The 19,998-nt window shown below is 39.5% G+C and overlaps 2 protein-coding genes across 4 annotated transcripts in view; one reads left to right on the top strand and one right to left on the bottom strand.

Moving 5' to 3' along the window:
- ART3 (ADP-ribosyltransferase 3 (inactive)) overlaps window positions 1–19,998 on the bottom strand; it is a 151,390-nt gene that overhangs the window by 109,923 nt on the left and 21,469 nt on the right. The window contains exon 1 of one of the 3 annotated variants that reach the window (XM_060417254.1): window positions 18,809–18,915. The exons of the other annotated variants lie outside the window; for them this stretch is intronic. The gene's annotated coding sequence lies outside the window, so the exon portion shown is untranslated. Of the gene's footprint in view, window positions 1–18,808; window positions 18,916–19,998 lie in introns of those variants that run through there. 3 annotated transcript variants of the gene reach the window in all.
- CXCL10 (C-X-C motif chemokine ligand 10) lies at window positions 321–2,674 on the top strand. Its single transcript, NM_001009191.1, is given in 4 exon segments — window positions 321–434; window positions 946–1,072; window positions 1,297–1,386; window positions 1,834–2,674. Coding segments are annotated over 4 exon segments (309 nt in total). The 5' UTR covers window positions 321–379; the 3' UTR covers window positions 1,871–2,674.

Below are 19,998 nucleotides of genomic sequence, written 5' to 3'. Positions count from 1 at the left end.
TTTGCAGGAAGCACAAGAATATCAGTTCCTTTTTTAAAAGTAATTCTACTTGCAATAAAGTTATGTTTTTCAAGAAACCGTTCATGTTTTAGAAAGTGAAACCTAACTCACTCTTATTGAAACAAAGGAGGGAGAGGGAAATTCCATACCTCAGAAGCCACAATAAATATAAACAATATCTTCGATTCTGCAGTGTGGGACTTCCCCAAGGAACAGACTGCAGGTTTTGCTAAGTCAACTGTAATGTCATCCAATCAGAGTTAGAGAGGGAAAGTGCCTTTGCAAATAAATACTCCATCTGAAATCTACATTTTCTGAAACACTCCTCAACTCTTCAGGCAGTCTGAGCTACTGCAGAAGTACCTTCAGTTGCAGCACCATGAACAAAAGTGGTTTTCTTATTTTCTGCCTTATCCTTCTGACTCTGAGTCAAGGTAAGGAACATCAAGGGATACTTAATTTATAAGAACAAAAATAGGACTAGGGTATAGATTTGTGAAGTACAGAAATAACGTATTTGCAAAAGTTTTACAGCCTGCCTAAAAATGAAGGGTAAATGAACAGAGATTGCTTCTGATCAGAGCTTATTATCAGAGAAGCAAGTGGAATAAAAATAGAGAGGAAAGTGGGAGTGGAAAAGAAAAAGGGATATACAGAGAAAATATGAGGGAAGAAAGAGAAGAGGAAGAGACAGGTATCTCCTTAGTTAACTTAAATGTAATTAACTATATGACTGGGGCTCAATGCATCTTACAATCAACAAGTTACAACTCCATTCTTTCAGGGAATCAACTAATTAAATCAAACAGAGCTGTATGATCACAGATTGACTATGTGATTACACATGGAGGCAGAGGTTCTGCTAAGTACTACCAAATCTACATTAAGTGCCTAAAATGAAAACTGTGCTGATGTCCTCTGCTATACCTGTCTCTTTCCCTGCAGGCATACCTCTCTCTAGGAACACACGCTGCACCTGCATCGAGATCAGTAATGGATCTGTTAATCCAAGGTCCTTAGAAAAACTTGAACTGATTCCTGCAAGTCAATCCTGCCCACGTGTCGAGATTATGTGAGTAAAACCTAATGATCATCTCCCTGGCTGTAATCAAACAATAAATACGTGATGATGATTCCAAACATCAGTAAAGGGTTTATGTTGATCCTAAGACTTTCATAGAGCAAAGAGAGACATCTAAAGTGAAACCTAAATGCCTGACTTTAAAACTACATATTCCATCTGTTTTATTGGCCCAACATTGTTTTAAATATTTTCACTCTTTTTTACTCCTATAGTGCCACAATGAAAAGGAATGGGGAGAAAAGATGTCTGAATCCAGAATCTAAGACCATCAAGAATTTACTGAAAGCAATTAACAAGCAAAGGTAGGTTTGCTATTGCTTTCAGAAGAACTGCTTTTTAAGAAATGTCGATTTTGGAAAGTTATAAATATTTGCATTGGGCTTTCCGGTGGAATTCTTGGCTTAAAACGGTGTTACCACAATGCTTCCACTACCTCCATCTGCTTCTATACTTCAGGTGTCATCTTGTGTGGTATCAAAAGTTACCCTAATTACCTGTCTGGAAGTGTCATTAGGCCACTTCAACCCTGAAGCAGAGCTATAACAATGCAAGCAAAAATGCCAAATTTCCCATAAGCTTTTCCTGGCCTTAAAAAAGCATCCTGTGTAACCGACAATGATTGTGTAGGAGCAGGAAAGCTCACCACACCTCATCTAAGGACCTAGGATTACCTATGAACTCAGTATGTTGCTAGCAGAATTTAGACTGGACACATTAGAGTCTCTTACACCCTCTTTCTCTTCTTACAGGACTAAAAGATCTCCTCGAACACAGAAAGAGGCATAATCACTGCACTACTGATAAGATGGACCAGAGAGAAGCTACCTCTACAATTGTTTCCCTGTGTACAGTATATGTCAAGCCCTAATTGTTCGTGGACTTCAGTTCTCCTAAAAGGTGACCAAGCCAGTCACCAAATCAGCTGCTACTACTCCTGCAGGGGGGAGGGTGGCTCATCACCCTGAGCTGTTCAGTAGTGACTCTGCCCTGGCACTGTGACTGTAAGCTATACCGGGGCGCTACGTTCTCAGTTAATGTGCTAAGTCCCAGCCTTGCTACTGACAGCTTCTTCCCCTTTCCAATCTTTCTAGGTTATTAAGGGATCTTTCCAGCTCTGGGCTTATTAGAGACCTTAGGATCTCAAATAACTAAGAGACATTCAAACCAATAATGCAATCTGCTTTTTAAAGAAAGATCTTTACTCCAGGGGCTTCACTGCCATCCCTCCAAGGGGCCCGTATTCTTTCAGGTGTTATGTACATAGTTCCAAATATACAGAAGCAGCCAGAAATATCTGGAAATGTAGGTCTAAACAGTATTACTTAGTCAAAAACTATACAAAGTAGAATTCTTGAAGATATATGTTTCTTATATGATTTTCAGTGTTCATGGAATAACTTGTATACAACTATCAACTTATGTAATTATTGCAATGGAATAAATTTTTAAATTTAGATACATGTTCTGCAGGCTATGTAAGACAAATATGCTAAATGCTTTCCAAAATAAAAGTAATGTTCTCTCCCAGAAATACTAAGAAAGATTATGTAATTGTTTTAGAGGCCAAAAACATAATAAATAATTATAACTAAGATGAAGTGTCTGGTGGATCATTTTACTGGGACATTTATTTCATAAAAAGCATACGAGAGAATCCACAGCCAAAGCAGCAGGGGTGGGTGGAGGACAAATTAGTTTGAGGACTACCACATTCCTTCCAACTATAGTCTCCTGGAAGGCCCATCATACAGGATTCTTCCAGGGCTTATGTGGCAAAGCAAAGCTTGGCCTGAGCTTCAGATCCTTAAGAGTCAACTTTCTATGAGACATTTGCAACCTGATAACATCAAACTCCAAAATATCTTAAATTAATTCCTCTTCTCCCTGCGCCCAGATCTATTTCTCCTCCTCTATTTTACACCGTAGATGAACAGCAGCAGCATCCATTCAGCTCCCAAAACCAGAATTTTCTGAGTACTTCTACACTTCTTCTCCCTCACCTCCCATATCCAATCAGTCACTAAGAAGGTATTTGCAAAGCATTTAGTTGGCACATTATTAGTATCTGAAAAGGAAAGGACAGACAACCAGCTGAAAAACAGGAAACAAATGAACAGGAATTCCAGAAAAGAAAAAAGTACAATCCCTTAACATATGAAAAGATGCTCAATTTCATTAGTAATCAGGGACACACACATTCAAATCATTATGATATACCATTTTATGCCACCAGATTAGAAAAAAACTTTATGTTGGGTAATAGCAAGTATCAGGAAGGTATCTAGAGTAATGAGATACCTCCACTTTTGATGAAAGAGAAAACAGCTGTGATTACTATTTTACAACAGCAAAACTCTGTATGTAAAGCCACACGTTCATAAATAGAATGGATAAGTAGAGTATTTTAATTCAATGGAATATTATACAGTGTGAAAATAAATGAAGTACAACTATACACATCAACATGGATGTATTTCAAAACAAATCTTGTACAAAAGAAGCTTGCCACAGAAAAGTACACGCAGCATGGTTCCATTTACTATATAAAGTTTTAAAAAAGGGAACGTAAACACTGACAAAGACTCTTGAACACACAAGTTTGAACTATGTGGATCCACTTACATCAAAATTTCTTTCAATACGTACTATAGTACTACATGATTTGCAGTTGGTTAAATCCCCAGATGTGGAACCACAGATATGGAGGCAGTGGTAGTGGTGGTTTAGTCGCTAAGTCATGTCTGACTATTGCGACCCCATGCCAGGCTCCTCTGTCCATGGGATTCTCCAGGAAAGAATACTGGAGTGAGTTGCCATTTCCTTCTCCAACAGATATGAAGAGTCAACTATAAAGTTACATATGGATTTTTGACTTGGTGGGGAGAGGGTCAGTGCCCCAATCCCTATGTTGTGCAAGGGTCAGTGCCCCAATCCCTATGTTGTGCAAGGGTCAGCGCCCCAATCCCTATGTTGTGCAAGGGTCAGCGCCCCAATCCCTATGTTGTGCAAGGGTCAGCGCCCCAATCCCTATGTTATGCAAGGGTCAGCTGTAGAGACATATACGATGAAAACAAAAACAAAGGAATGATTTCCATAAAGTTCAGGATAGTGATTATTTCAGGAGGTGAGAAGGAAATGAAACTAGGGAATAGCACATAAGGGGCTTCTGGACTATAGTAAAGTTTTATTTTTCACCGAAATAACGGGTACATGAGAATTTGTTCTTTAATCTGTACCTACACATTTTAATTTTTAGATACATGCTCTATTTTACACTTAAAAAGGCAAAACAAACCAGGAAAGAAACAAAGAACTTCAGAATATTACCAACTCTGAGATGTCTTCACAAACATCAAGCAACTTCACATAGCAAAAATGACAGAATAAGAGAGCTATCACTGGGGATGTAATGTACAGCATGACTGTAGTTAATAATGCTGTACTGCATATGTGAAAGTTATGCAAGAGAGTACATTGTAAAAATTCTCATCACAAGGAAAAAAACTGTAACTATGTGACAGATGCTAACTAGACTTATTGTGGTGACATGATGATCATTCCACAAAATATACAAATACTGAACCACTAGGTTCTAAACCTGAAACTAATATGATAGTATCAGTTCAGTATGTCAACTGTACCCAATGAAGGAAACTGAAAAGATAGATAAAAATCTAATGCAGAGAGAGAAAGCACAAACACTAACACCACATTATATGGCCCTTACTATGAAAACCTTAAGAGGATCACAGCAGAACTGAAGTGGCAGAATTTCTCCTTCCTGCCCTCTCATTTTCTTTTTCTTCCTGACCCCATGAATTTATACAAAAGATTACCTATTTTATTCTCAACCAACTGCCAACTACTTTTCAGGAAGGTATTAACCAACAGAGCTTTAAAGTGTTCTCTGTTCAAAGGTAGGGCATTCATTTAACAAACATTTATCCCCATTATATACCCAGGTTAAAAGAAATTACCACACTGTGAGTTTATAATTTACTATTAATGACAGAAAGAAAGGTAAATAAATCTGAACTGAAAAAACTCCAAATGTACAAAGAAAATAGAGAAAATCATGGAAGCCTTTCCTGGGAAAGTAACGGCAATCTGAAATTTGAAAGACATGTATATATCTGACAGGTAGAAAAATAAAAGTGAATTCTAGTAAAGGAAAGAGCATGTACAAAGACACAGGTGTGAAACAGCATAGTGTATTCAGTCTGGAAGAATGGAAGTTTAAATGGATATTGTGAGAAATGATTTTGAGGAGACAGACAGGAATTAGATCAGGAAAAATTATAAGTATGCCATCATTATCATTACATATTTATAAACTATATATATATTATAAAACATACATGAAAAAATGTTCAAGACTGCTAGACTATGTTGTAGTAACAAAGCTCTCAAAATAGTAAAGATGCACCACAATAAAAATTTATTTCTTGCTCACACCAAGTTCCATGCAGGTGAGCAGGGCCTCTACGCTAACTCAAGAACAGTCTCCCTCAATCTCAGCTGAGAGTCGCCATGACAGGAAGAGAAGGATGGAAGTGGCATCTTGGCTCTTAAATGCTATATAGTCTACACCGCCTTGTCCAGAACAAGGGACTCCCTTACTTAATTGCCATGAGGGATATAAATCTGGAAGGGAATATGTACTTGCCTCTTACACAAACAGAAAAAAATTCAATGAGATTTTTAAAAATTTTAAGGCAGAAAACAAGGCTCATGCAGAAATCTAGTTCAGGAAGAGAAATCTACAAAGATATTTTCAAAAAATAAGTCTCTATTCTTAGGGAAGTTAAGAGGTGAAAAATAACATCTTTTCTAAGCAGAAAGCTGATGTTTAAGTAAAATTTGATGTATACATTCAACAAAATGGACGTATCTACTATATTACAGTCATGCTGTAAATCTCAGGGGGAGAACCTCTTTTTTTGGCAGGGGGAGGGAATATATGGCCTACAATGACCAATATGTTGCAACCTGATTTAAGAACACTGGCTTCCTATAAAGAAGGGAAAATGGGAAAGGGAAAAGTAATTGTAATTTTGCCTCTTAATTTTCTTTGTCAAACCATACTTGGTTAATTCATGTCCCATATCTAGACCTTGATAACTGAATAACACTGTTCTCCCTCCATTCACAGACTGGCTGAGAACCTCAATAAAGCAGTAAGAATACAGTATTTAATAAGTCATAACAGCTTGTATGGGCCTCTGTTTTCTCAAATAAAAAGAGAAGTAGAAATCCTCCATAAATGTTGCTAAGACAAAAACTATCAAGAGCTAATTAAAATACTATTTCTACATTACTTTGCTGACAAAAGTCTGTCTAGTCAAAGCTATGGTTTTTCCAGTAGTCAGGTACGGATGTGAGAGTTGGACCATAAAGAAAGCTGAACACTGAAGAATTGATGCTTTTGAACTGTGGTGTTGGAGAAGACTCTTGAGAGTCCCTTGGACTGAAAGGAGATCAAACCAATCAATCCTAAAAGAAATCAGTCCTGAATATTTATTGGAATGACTGATGTTGAAGCTCCAATACCATAGTCACCTGATGCAAAAAAACTGACTCCTTCAAAAAGACCCTGATGATGGGAAAGATTGAAGGCAGGAGAAGGGGACAACAGAGGATGAGATGGTTGGATGGCATCACTGACTCGATGGACATGAGTGAGCAAGCTCTGGGAGATGGTGAAGGACAGGGAAGCCTGGCATGCTGCAGTCCGTGGGGTCACAAAGAATCAGGCACAACTGAGTGACTGAACAACAAGATAAGATTATAAATGATTTTTTAAATTTTATTTTCCAAGTTTCCTATAAGAACATTTTTACTGTTTTTTTAATTATAATAGAAGGGGGAAAGTTAAGCAATTTTCAAAGACACTGAATTTTAAGCGTCAGTCTTAAAGGACTAAGATTCATGCTCTCAGGGAGCTTTATGAAACTAATCATCTCTGCAAAAAGATCTAAACTGAGAACAGAGTCATACAGATACCAGAACTTCTTTCTCCATGTTAGACTAAAACTTAACACCTCGTGTTAAAAATCACTGACCTATCAGTGAATGTATTTTGGATCACCATATAATAATGTATGGTGATCCAAATGTATTTGTTATCAGTCTCCTTGTTTAACCTCTTGCCTGCTACAGGTTATTCACTATACAAATCACTGCAATATTTATAAAAAATAAATATAATTATATTTCTCCCCTGGTTTCATCCTTCCAATACCATTCCATCACACTTGACATGAAATCCAAAATTCATCATGGTCTGTAAGGCTCTGCATAAGGCTCAAGCTCCTGCCTCATTCCTGCCACTCTCCACCTCTACCTTTCTACTTAAGCCATACCAGCCTCCTATTACTTCTCAAATACAGCAAACATAATCCCATCACTTCCACAGCATTCCACAAGCATTCCACAAAAACACTGGAGGGGGTTGCCATGCCCTCCTGCAGAGGATCTTCCCAACCCAGGGATCACACCCAGGTCTCCTGCACTGCAGGCAGATTCTTTACCACTAGTGCCACCTAGGAAGCCCCAAATAGAGGAGCATCCCTGGGTGGGATACTCTTAAGCCTTAGGAGAAAGTCAACTTGGAAATAAAGAGAAGCTTACTAGTTTTGTTGAATCATCACAGGCACAGAAGGCATGACAACCTTCTCCTATTACAATATCCACCGTGTGTACTGGCAAACTGTTTACTAAACTATGAGAGGCCCCTACTGGAAATAGAATTAAGGTTAGGTTTTAAGCAGGGGCTTACACGACTTTCAAAAATAAATGTGCTTTAAAACTAAATTTAATGCTCTAACAGCACCAAAAGCTGTTAAGAGTAGGGGAAATCCATGCTCCTCACAGGGTTTCATTCTGAGAGACACTTATTTCAAAATCAAAAGTAACTTGTCTTATTTTCACTTGTGATAGAGACAAGCATATTGTTTACATATTAGGCAACATTTTCCCAGTTCGTTCAAATTTAATTAGAGCCAGAACAACATGGCCATCCCATTTCCTAGGCTCAGATGCAAGAGGAAAACTCCCTTACTTTTACTTTAGTTACTGCTGCTGCTGCTAAGTCACTTCAGTTGTGACTCTGTGCGACCCCACAGACGGCAGCCCAACAGGCTCCCCCGTCCCTGGGATTCTCCAGGCAAGAACACTGGAGTGGGTTGCCATGTCCTTCTCCAATGCATGAAAGTGAAAAGTGAAAGGGAAGTCGCTCAGTCTTGTCCGACTCTTAGCGACCCCATGGACTGCAGCCCACTAGGCTCCTCCGCCCATGGGATTTTCCAGGCAAAAGTACTGGAGTCGGGTGCCATTGCCTTCTCCGACTTTAGTTACTACAGAATAGGAAAAGAGGACAAAAGGAGAAATTGAAAAAAGTTTAACATCAATCTCACGTTAAGGAGAGTTAAAGAGTCTGTCCAACTCCATCATTCCCAGAAGACTTTTACCTTGGTATGTGTGGTTTTCAAGGCTCAACAATTTCCTAAAATTATACATAACATACAAATGCACACATACAGGTAGCCTTCACCAGACTGTCAAGAGCACACAACAACCTCCAAATGGCTAAAAACCATGAGTTTGTACTAATTCATTCAAGACCTTGAACAGACCATTTCAGTTTGCAGGACATTCCCTTCAGGCCACAGGGACATCAATATACACACTTCAGTCTGGGTAATCGTACATGCAAATGACTCTGAACATACGTGGCAGTCTGGGGATTTAGAAACCTGAGCTGACTTCAAGATCTGGCCCTAAAGGAGATAGTAATAGTCATTATTTCCAAGGTATTCCTAGAATTTCAAGACTATCTGAACTATTTTATTAACCATAATACCACCTTTTTTAAAAACTTCTAGAACCACTGAGGGCACAAACTTGCTGTTAGAAATTAAAGACATCCTTCAGATTACTATACGAGACTGAAGGGATTCCTGGCATATTCTCAATTCAATCAAATTCAACTTAGTAAATATAAACTGTGCACCTACTATCTTCAAGATCCTATGAGGCAAACAAAGACAACATGATATCTGACTTTAAATTTTTTATACTCCAGTGTGAAAAAAGCACATATATAAGCCAAATATCACCAGCAATCAAAGGTAGGAAACACTCATGTTTAGATAACTGGTATTGTAAACGGTGCTGCTACTGCTGCTAAGTCGCTTCAGTTGTGTCTGACTCTGTGCGACCCCAGAGGCGGCAGCCCACCAGGCTCCCCCGTCCCTGGGATTCTCCAGGCAAGCACACTGGAGTGGATTGCCATTTCCTTCTCCAATGCATGAAAGTGAAAAGTGAAAGTGAAGTCGCTCAGTTGTGTCCAACTCATAGCGACCCCATGGACTGCAGCCTACCAGGCTCCTCTGTCCATGGGATTTTCCAGGCAAGAGTTCTGGAGTGGGGTGCCATTGCCTTCTACAGTATTGTAAATAATGCTGATCAAAAAAGAAATCTATTATGTTGGAAGTGATAAACATCTTAGATATAGTTAGTAGAAATACCTCATGTTAAATTCAAAGGAACATGTAAATTATCACTAAAACACTTCAGGGATACAAATTAACTTTCCTCAAGATAAAAGAATGCTTATATTCTTACAATCACATGAGATATAAAGAGATCAAAGTCATATTTTGACTATATGGAATAAGGGTAAAATTGAGACTAAATCATGAATGTGCCATCCTAAATTGTATAGGTAACTGGACTTTTCATCTTGTTAATTTTGTTTTATTAAGAAAAGCCCACATGGTAACAAATTCAACCATAAACAGAGGCAGAACAATATGTAGTCTAGCTTGGTTGTTGTTTACTTGCTAAGTCATGTTAGACTCATTTGTCACTCTCTGGACAGCAGCCTGTCAGGCTGCTCTGTCCATGGAATTCTGGAGTGGGTTGCCAGGCAAGAATACTGGAGTGGGTTGCCATTTCCTTCTTCAGGGGATCTTCCCGAGCAAGGGATCAAACCCACATCTCCTGCAATGACAGGTGGATTCTTTACCACTCAGCCACCTGGGAAGCCTAGCCTAGCCAGATCCACCTTAATAGTGGTACCAGAAGGTGTTTGGGAAGCTTCTGTACAACCAACAGAGAGTCTTGTTAAAAGGGAAACTGAGGCACACACATTGATATTTTTCAAAAATCTGAGCAAATATTAATCAAATCAAGCAGCACCAAACCAAAGCTGGTTAGAAACACTCCATTGACAGGAGCTAGGGTTGAGGTTTTTACAGAGAAGATGCAGAAACAAAGCAAGAAAATTATTCGATTGACTATAGCTTAAATAGCTGCTTTACTTGGGAAAACCTAGTTGATTGGTTTTCATTTTTTCAGATTCAAGTGTACTGACTCTGGTTTTAGTTTGCTTGTGTAGGCTACCAAGGCACTAAAGCCACCTCAATCTAATGGCCTCCTTGTTGAATACCTTAACAATTCTTTTTAAAAAATTTGATTACAGTCATAAAGAATTATAGTAAGTATATATGTTATTGAATTTAGGTCATACAGATCAATTATACTTCCTGATGACTAATAGGTACAAAAAAAATGAAATGCATGTGTATCTACAGTGTCTCACTCTAACTGATGCTCATCATCACTCAGAAGGAATACTAATGGGAGCAGGATAAGACAGTCAACATAATAAACTCTCAATTAAGTTTAAGAGCTACTGAGGAAAAGGAAAGATGACCTAGGGCTGTGGTGTGTTCAGGGAAGATTTGACAAAGAAAACAGAATTCTAAGTGAAATTCTTATTGAGGAGCTTGCTGAAGTTCAGCCTGGACAAGAAGCAAGAATCACAGCATTAGCACTGTAGACAGCCACCATTCATATACACACAAAGACCTCTGTAAATAGCTCACCATACTTTGGGACTAAGTAAAACAATTATTTAGCTTGCAGGGAAAGAATGGATTGAGATAGAAAATAAAATCCCAAATCAAAGACCATCATTTATTGAAGTATCTCATCTGTGTTTTAGAACATAAAAACAGAACCTAATTAAATTAGAATTGTACATTTTGGTAGAAACAGAATTATAAGTAATAACACAATGCATTACATCTAACTAAATCACTCAAAATAAAAATTCACCTAACACAAAATTGTAAAGTAACGATACACCAATAAAAAAATTCACAATTAAAGTAACAAATGAATTTTCACAAATTACACATCAGCAACCACAAAGCCTAACAAATATCACAAATACCAGAGGAGAAAAGACAGACAAGATAGATTCACAATGGCAGACACTATAACATTAGTTGAAATGTTAGATCATAATTTTCAACTGGGAGCATACAAGGAGAAATATATTTGAATCTTGGAATGAGTAGCAAATATAGTTTGAAACATCCAGTTTTGTAATTTGGAAAACAGTAACATTATTTTTCAATAAAAACTACAAAAAAATAAAGTTTATACAATCATCTTGGCTTGCTGTAGCAATTCTCTAAGATAGGATAAGAAAGTTTTCAGAGTAAGCTTTAGCATAAATGCTACATATATTAACATTTGCTTGCTACAAACATAACAGGCATTCTTTGTTTCAGAAGTATATGTTTTATTTTAAAATCAAGTTTGAAAATTTGGGTACTACAGTACAATACAAAAGGTGCTCTTAGTTCCCAAAAGCTAACTTTTGTCACATCTGCTACTTCCTCTATTTCAAGACTTCCAGATCCTCTTGAGCCTGCAAAGTGTAAACCAAGGACATTTTCAAAATTATACCACTTAGATTCTGACTTGAGGTACCAACAAGTGATGGAATCAAAAGGGAATGGTTTTAGGTTATGGGCTGCTGCTAAGTCACTTCAGTCGTGTCCGACTCTGTGCAACCCCACAGACGGCAGCCCACCAGGATCCCCGTCCCTGGGATTCTCCAGGCAAGAACACTGGAGTGGGTTGCCATTTCCTTCTCCAATGCATAAAACTGAAAAGTGAAAGTGAAGTCGTTCAGTCATGTCCGACTCTTAGCAACCCCATGGACTGCAGCCTACCAGGCTCCTCCATCCATGGGATTTTCCAGGCAAGAGTACTGGAGTGGGGTGCCACTGCCTTCTCCAAGGTTATGGGCACTGACATGCAAAAGAAATAAAATATTCACTTATTTCCCATACAAACTTAGTATATATTGCAAAGGATAGAATCTAATCTCATTTTGAGAAAAGAAATCCAAAATAATATCTGGAATTCAACTTTAATTCAGATCCCTAAGATAACTTCCTGAAATTCATTTTGAATAAAATTTACCCTAACATATATGAGCAGACTTTTTGTGTCATTCTACTTGCCTTAACCTATGTTTATAAAGTCATGTCAGGTCACTGGTTGACCACAACACAAGTAAACAAATTTCAGTCACTACACATAACAAAGAATACCCACTTTGCAAAAATACTTGGTAAAGAAACAAACGGATGGTTTCAGTCACCAAGTGAGAGAATTCGATTTTCAGAGTTCCTACTATACTCAGAATGTCTAGTTTTCAACAACAAGAAAGGCATAGAAAGAAACACAAAAGTACAGCCCTTTCAAAAAGGAAGAACTGACGAAAAACCATTCCTGAAGAAACCCAGACATTCATGGGACTTATTAGACAAAGATGTTGAATCAAGCATCTTAAAATACACTCAAAGAGCTAAAGGAAATCATGTACAAAGAATAAAAGAAAACTAGGGAAAATGCTGCATGAAGAAAATGAGGGTAGCAATAGAGAAAGAAATTACAAAAAGGAGCCAAATACAAATTCTGGAGCTGAAAAGTAAAAAACTGAAATGAAAAATTCACTAGAGGGGTTTATCAGCATTTTTGAGCCAGCAGAAGAAAGACTCAGCAAATTTGAAAATAAGTCAATTGAAATTACTGCATCTGAGGAGCAAGGGAAAAAAAAAAAAAGAATGAAAAAAGTGAACAGAGCCTAAGGGACCTATGGAATGCCATAAAATAAAGTAATATAATGCAAGTTCCAGAAACAGAAAAGAGAAAGGGATAGAAAGAATATTCACAGAAATAATGACCAAAATTTTCTCAAATCTAGCAGGAACACATGAGTCTACACATCCAAGAAGTTCAGTGTACTTCAAGCAGGATAAACTGAAAGAGACAGATAATAATCAAATTCTCACCAATGAGAGAGAATCTTGAAAGCACTGAGAGAGAAGTGATTCATCATATACAAAGGATCGTTAATAAGATTAATAGTCAACTTCTCATCAAAAGCCATGGAGACCAGAACGCTGAGAGGTGACATATTTTAAATTCTGGAAGAAAAAAAATTCTGTCAATCAAAAATTCTAAATCTGGCAAAACTATCTTTTAAGAATGAAGGAGAAATAAAAGCATTTCCAGATAACAGAAACTAAGGGAGTTCACTGCTATTAGACTTGCCTTGCAAGAAATGCTAAAGGAAGTGCTTCAGACTAAAGAGAAAGGACACTACACAATGAACTGAAACTATGAAAAAACAGAGAACACTGGTAAAAGTAATTACATAGTGAAGAAGAAAGAGGAGAACAGTGGAGTCACCACCACCTAAACTACATGGCTGGAAAGGCAAGCCAAATGGAGGAGTCTTCAGGAGCCATTTAACAGCTGGGACTATACTGCTGAAGAAAGAAGTTACATGGATAAGGTCTGTGATGCCATTTTGGACATCCAGTCCAGTAAAGCCTTCAGATCACTCTAGCCCCAGTCACTGATTACAGCAGAGAAAAACCACTAACAAACTTTGGTGGGAAAGTTAGGTATTAATTTAGAGATCAAGTAACTTAAATTCACACTATATCAAACAATAATTCATAGTCTGAAACAATCAATTATGGACAATCTCTATTTTATAGAAATAAAATCAGTATTTTATAATAATGAAAAACTTCTAAATCATTAAAAGCAAAAAAACTAGGGAAAAAAACATTGAGCCTGATGAAATGAAATATATATGAGGATGGAGGGTCAATGAAAGTCTCATTCACTCACTAACAGTGGAAGCATAAATTGGTATAACTTCTTAAATTGAATATATACACACACTATGAACTAGCAATTCCACTCCCAATGATACACTCAGGAGAAATGCATATACGTGTGGACCAAAAGATGCACACAAGAACACTCATAACACCAAATGGGAAACAATCAAAATGTCCATCAGCTGGATGTATACCCCATTGTAAGTCATACAACAGAATATTATAAGAAAATTAAAATGAACAAACTCCTCCTCCACACATAACATGAATGAATCTCAAAAATATTTGGAGAAAGAAATAACACACTAAATAGAACATATTGTATAATGCCATTTATATAATTCAAAAATAGACAAAATTTACCTAAGATACAAGTTACCTTTGGGGAAGCAAGGAAGGGTACTGTCATGCCACTGACACTCAGTTAAAATTCACTGAGCCACACCAGTACACTCTTCTATATATACATATTTTTTCCTCCAGTATGTATGTTGTATCATTCAGCCAGAGCTGTCATAACAAAAGATCACACACTGAGCAGCTTAAGCAATTGAAATTTATTTTCTCACAATTCTGGATACTGGAAGTCCAAGACCAAGGAGTCAGCAGGGTTGGCTTCTTCTGAAATCTCTCTCCTTGGCTTGCTGATGGCCATCTCCTCCCCGTGTCTTCACGTGGTCTTCTCTGTACCTCTCTGCATCCTCATCTCTTCTAATAAGGACACCAGTCATAATGGTTTAGGAACCATCCTAATTATCCCATTTTAAATTAATTATCTCTTTAAAGATCCTATCTCTAAATAAAGCCACATTCTGAGGTACTGGCAGTTAGAACTTCAACATATGAATTTGGGGGGACACAATTCAGCTAATATAACACGTCATACTTTAAAAAATTATGCAAGAAATGAAGGCAACAAAATATAAAAAGCAAGTATTTTAACTGAAAATAGATTAGCTCTTCCTATTCAAAGTCTGTAAAGAAATGACATACATTTATAATGTTAATATCCTGACCCCACTTGACAAGTGTTCCTCGCAAGATAGATGATGCAGAGATTAAGCCAATAAAACTAAAATGTCAACTGAAAAAAATCCAAAACTGAAATAAGCTCTGATCTCGAGTTTCATACATTAAACTAACAAAAGTAAATGCAAATGACAAGGGAATTGGGAAACCGGTACATCTACACACTGATGAAGGTAATACAAAATCAGTCCAGTCTTACTGTCAAATTGTTTCAAAAGATATAAAAATGTTTTTACTCTTTGTGTCTAAGCTTCTAAAGAAGGAAAATATCCCAAGAAAGTAAAATCTCTGAAAAAGGTAAGAGTACCCCTATTATATCTTCTTCCGCTTTACTGACTATGCTAAAGCCTTTGACTGTGTGGATCCCAACAAACTGTGGAAAATTCTTCAAGAGATAGGAATATCAGACCACTTTACCTGCCTCCTGAGAAATCTGCATGCAGGTCAAGAAGCAATAGTTAGAACCAGACATGGCATAACAGACTGGTTCCAAATTGGGAAAGAAGTATGTCAAGGCTGTATATTGTCAGCCTGCTTATTTAACCTACATGCAGAGTATATCATGCAAAATGCTGGGCTGGATGAAGCACACGCTGGAATCAAGACTACTGGGAGAAATATCAAAAACCTCAGGTTTGCAGATGACACCACCCTTATGGCAGAAAAGGAATTGACAGCCTCTTGCTGAAGGTGAAAGAAGAGAATGAAAAAGCTGGTTTAAAACTCAACATTCAGAAAACTAAGATCATGGCATCTGGTCCCATCACTTTATGGCAAATAGATGGGGAAACAATGGAAACAGTGACACACTTTATTTTCTTGGGCTCCAAAATCACTACAGATAGTGACTGCAGCCATGAAATTAAAAGACGAACCTAGACAGCATATTGAAAAGCAGAGACATTACTTTGCCGACAAAGGTCTGTTCAGTCAAAGCTATGGTTTTTCCACTAGCCATGTATGGATGTGAGAGTTGGACCATAAAGTAAGCTGAGGGCTGAAGCATTGATGCCTTTGAACTGTGTTGTTGGAGAAGACTCTTGAGAGTATCTTGGACAGTAAGGAGATCAAACCAGTCAACCCCAAAGGAAATCAGTCCTGAATATTCACTGGAAGGACTGATGCTGAAACTCCAAAACTTTGGCCAAAGAACTAACTCACTGCAAAAGACCCTGATGGTGGGAAAGATTGAAGGCAGGAAAAGGGGATGACAAGAGGATGAGATGGTTGGATGGCATCACCAACTTAATGGACATGAGTCTGAGCAAGCTCCAGGAGTTGGTGATTGACAGGGAAGCCTGGTGTGCTGCATGAGGTCGCAAAGAGTTGGACGTGACTGAACTGATTACAGAAACAACAGTAACAGCTCAGTCCAGCACGGAGAATAAACAGACTACAAATAAAAGGAAGCATTTTAAAATCATATAAACTACATAGATACTGGGAAATGTTTAGGTAAAATAAATGATATTGTTTAGTGACAAGAGTCAGATGTAGACATAGGTGTATGTGCGTGTGCACGTGTTGGTGAATGTTCTCACGTCACTCCCTTGGGTAAAATCCTTCAACTTGTCCTCACCACAAGGATTTACAAGGGCCTTCATCCTCTAGATCCTGCTACATTTCTAGCCTCATTGCTCACCACTCCCCTGTTATCACTCTACCCTTCATCCTTATCAAAGTTCTTGAAGTTTTTCCAGTTTCTAAAACTTAGCATACTTTTTCATGCCTCCCACCTTCTGTAACTAATTCCAACCAAATCTCTCTTCCAGACCTAATTTAAACAACTGTGATTTGAAGCCATGAGCCAAACTTGTGACCTTCTCTACACTTTCAATAACTTGCGTACAATCGTTTATCGTTATCACTTCTGCAGTAATTGCTAGTTTACATGCTGCTTTCTTTCACTAAACTGAGTTCTTTATTGTTCAGATTTGCGTCCTGAAGTGAAGTGAAGTCACTCAGTCTTGTCCGACTCTTTGCGACCCCATAGACTGTAGCCTACCAGGCTCCTCTGTCCATGGTATTTTCCAGGCCATAGTACTGGAGTGGATTGCCATTTCCTTCTCCAGGGGATCTTCCCAACCCAGGGCTTGAACCTGGGTATCCCGCATTGTAGACAGAAGCTTTACAGTCTGAGCCACCAGGTCCTAGAATAATCATAATAAAAGCTTGATGAAATAAACGGTGGACAGCAAACGGGTTTCCAAGAACATGGATTGTTTTTCTCTTCTAAAGTTACTTAGATAAGCAATCTTAATGTAAATCACTTCAAAGAAATATGGTTATCTTAAACAAAAAATATTTTTTTCCTTTTCAGGATAACTTTTTTTTCAAGTCAGGCAGCAGCTTCAACCACTCTGGTTACATTTTAGCAGACTATAAGCTGACTTGCCAAAAGTCATAGAGCAAAAATGTTATGTTACTGCCATCATTCATCTGCAGCTGTTCTTTAAATGATGCACTTACATTCCATCTCAGGACAGTTTATTCACATATTTAATCCAGTCGGTAAACTTTAGATAAAACATATAAACCAAGAGGCCAGATACTAAGATCATTAAAGGAAGACCGTGTTCCTTTCTGTTAACCTGAGAATGCAGACAGGACTTGAATCCCACCCCAGCCCCCACCGACTATGATGTGCTTGCAGGCATACTACAATATTTTAGAAGGAATGACTCCCTGCATAGGGAGGAAAGAAGGAAAAATCAGAATGCTAAGTAGGAGCTGCAGAGACTTTCAAGAAATAAACTCTTTTCAAGTAAGCATCCTTTAATTTAACAGCTGCTGAGAGGAGGGGAAGTCCACAACTGCGAGAAATTCAAAAAGGCCTGCGGAGTTTCACTATGAGAGAAACTTGCTTCTCCTTTCAAAGTAAAAGGGAAGACTCAGATTTTCACTCCGGCACGGTCACACTGGGCATATAATTAAACAGACCGCACTGACCCCATAACCAAACAGACGGAAGTGAGAGGCGGGCAAGCACATGTGAAGACAAAACCCTGGTTCCCCCTGCACCCCCCTCCCCCCCGGGGACAGGAACTGGAGGTTTTTTCCAACTCAAAGGAGGTTAAAACTCTATCCAAAGGGAAACTGCGAATTAACTATGTCGAAGGCTTTGAAAATCCTTGGCTCCCTTCCCAAGGCTGTGAGAACTGCCAGGAAGGTCCTCTTCTGGGTTTCTGTTTCTCCTAAATACCCCATCGAGCCATAAACGCCAGTTCGCTGGGGTTTTTCAGTCAGAAACATGTTTTCTTTCAAAATTTTCAGGACAATTTCCCACAGGAGGCCTGGGAAACCAGGGAGGTCCGGGCCTACTCTGAGGGCAGCGAGTCCAGCCCTCAGGCCAAACATGTTACAAGCCCCGGAGAAAGTTCACCACCTCCGGATAAAAAAAACACGACGGGGCCTCGAGTGACTCCTCACTGACCCCAACGCCGCCTCCTCTTGTTCAGAAGTCTTCTGTCCCAGTCACCAAGGCCCAAGGCCGAACGACCCTCCGAGGCTTCCGCCCCACGACCAGGCCCCTCCGAGGCCAACGCTCCCTGCGGCCTCAGCCGAAGCCACGCGCCGAAGCTGCAAACCGGACCCCACTCCCGGCGTCCGCCGGGGAAGCGCGGCCCCCTCGGGTTGGAAGAGGGATGACACACAAAGGGCGACAGGGCAGAGATCCGAGGCGCATGACCACTACCTTTCCTCTCCACGGGCCTCTCGGCAGGAGCAGCAGAGGTAGCAGATTCACCCAACACGGCAACGAGCGGCGCAAGATGCTCCGGCTGTGACGGCAGCTTCCCCACTGAAGGTTCTGGAAGCTGACTGGCTGGGCATGCGCAGTGCGCTCACGCTGGTAGAGCCCGGCTGCACCTTGCAGGCAGGCACAGTACAGAGCCAGGGCCGGAGCCTCGGTTCGCTCTCAGGTTACTTCGCAGCTGTGCGCTGGTTAACTGAATGCCTACGGGCACTGTGCTCGACACTGCACGCAGGTGTGGGCCCTCGCAAGCCTTCCTTGTTCTAGTGGTGGTGTATGTTAAGTCGCTTCAGTGGTGTCCGACTCTTTCCGACGCTATGGACTGGAGTCCAGGCTCATCTGCCCGTGAGATTCTCCAGTCAAGAATACTGGAGTGGGTTGCTATGCCCTCCTCCAGGGGATCTTCCTGACCCAGGATTTGAACCCGCTTCTTTTAGTCTCCTGCATTGGCAGGCCGGTTCTTTAAAACTAGTGCTATGTGGGAAGAGAGATGTTAACCATAAGATGGCTGATAACCGTATTAATAACATTGCCTTGCACGGCATTTGAATGAGAAGAGGCAGGAAGCGCCATGAAATGGCATGGTGGGGGACCCGACCAAGTCTGGGGATCAGGGAAGTCTCCCCGGGGGAAATGCCAACCTGAGAATCTAAGGTGGGTAAGCAGTAGGGTAGGGAGGTAGATTAGGTACACATGCCAGGCAAGGAACAGCATGAGTAAAAGCCGTGTGATAGGAATGGGGCATTGCCCCTCTGAGGAAATGAAGGAAGAAAAGGAGAGCTGATGGAGTAGAGATAGATGCAAGAACAGACTTGAACGTGGGCATGGGCAGACCATTCTGGGCCTTGATCTTTATTCTAAGAAGTTTCCGCCTAACTTTCTTTGCTAGAAAAAAGTGGACACTAGCTCTGTGGTATTGTGCAGTTGAAATTCCTTGTTGCCATTCATTTCACCAGCCTGTGAGATCAGTAACAGTTTTCTCAGCTGAGGGAAGTGAAGCTCACAGACTTTGTCACATATACTCAAGTAGCAAAGCTGGAACCAGAACCCAGCTCCACCCTACCCATGTCACAGTTGTTACCAAAATTCAGTTCAGTTCAGTCGCTCAGTCGTGTCCGACTCTTTGCGACCCC

This window comes from Ovis aries, chromosome 6 (assembly GCF_016772045.2).
Source record: "Ovis aries strain OAR_USU_Benz2616 breed Rambouillet chromosome 6, ARS-UI_Ramb_v3.0, whole genome shotgun sequence".
Lineage (NCBI taxonomy): Eukaryota > Metazoa > Chordata > Mammalia > Artiodactyla > Bovidae > Ovis > Ovis aries.
Note: the sequence above shows the minus strand (reverse complement) of the source record. Positions and strands in the feature narration are given on the sequence as shown.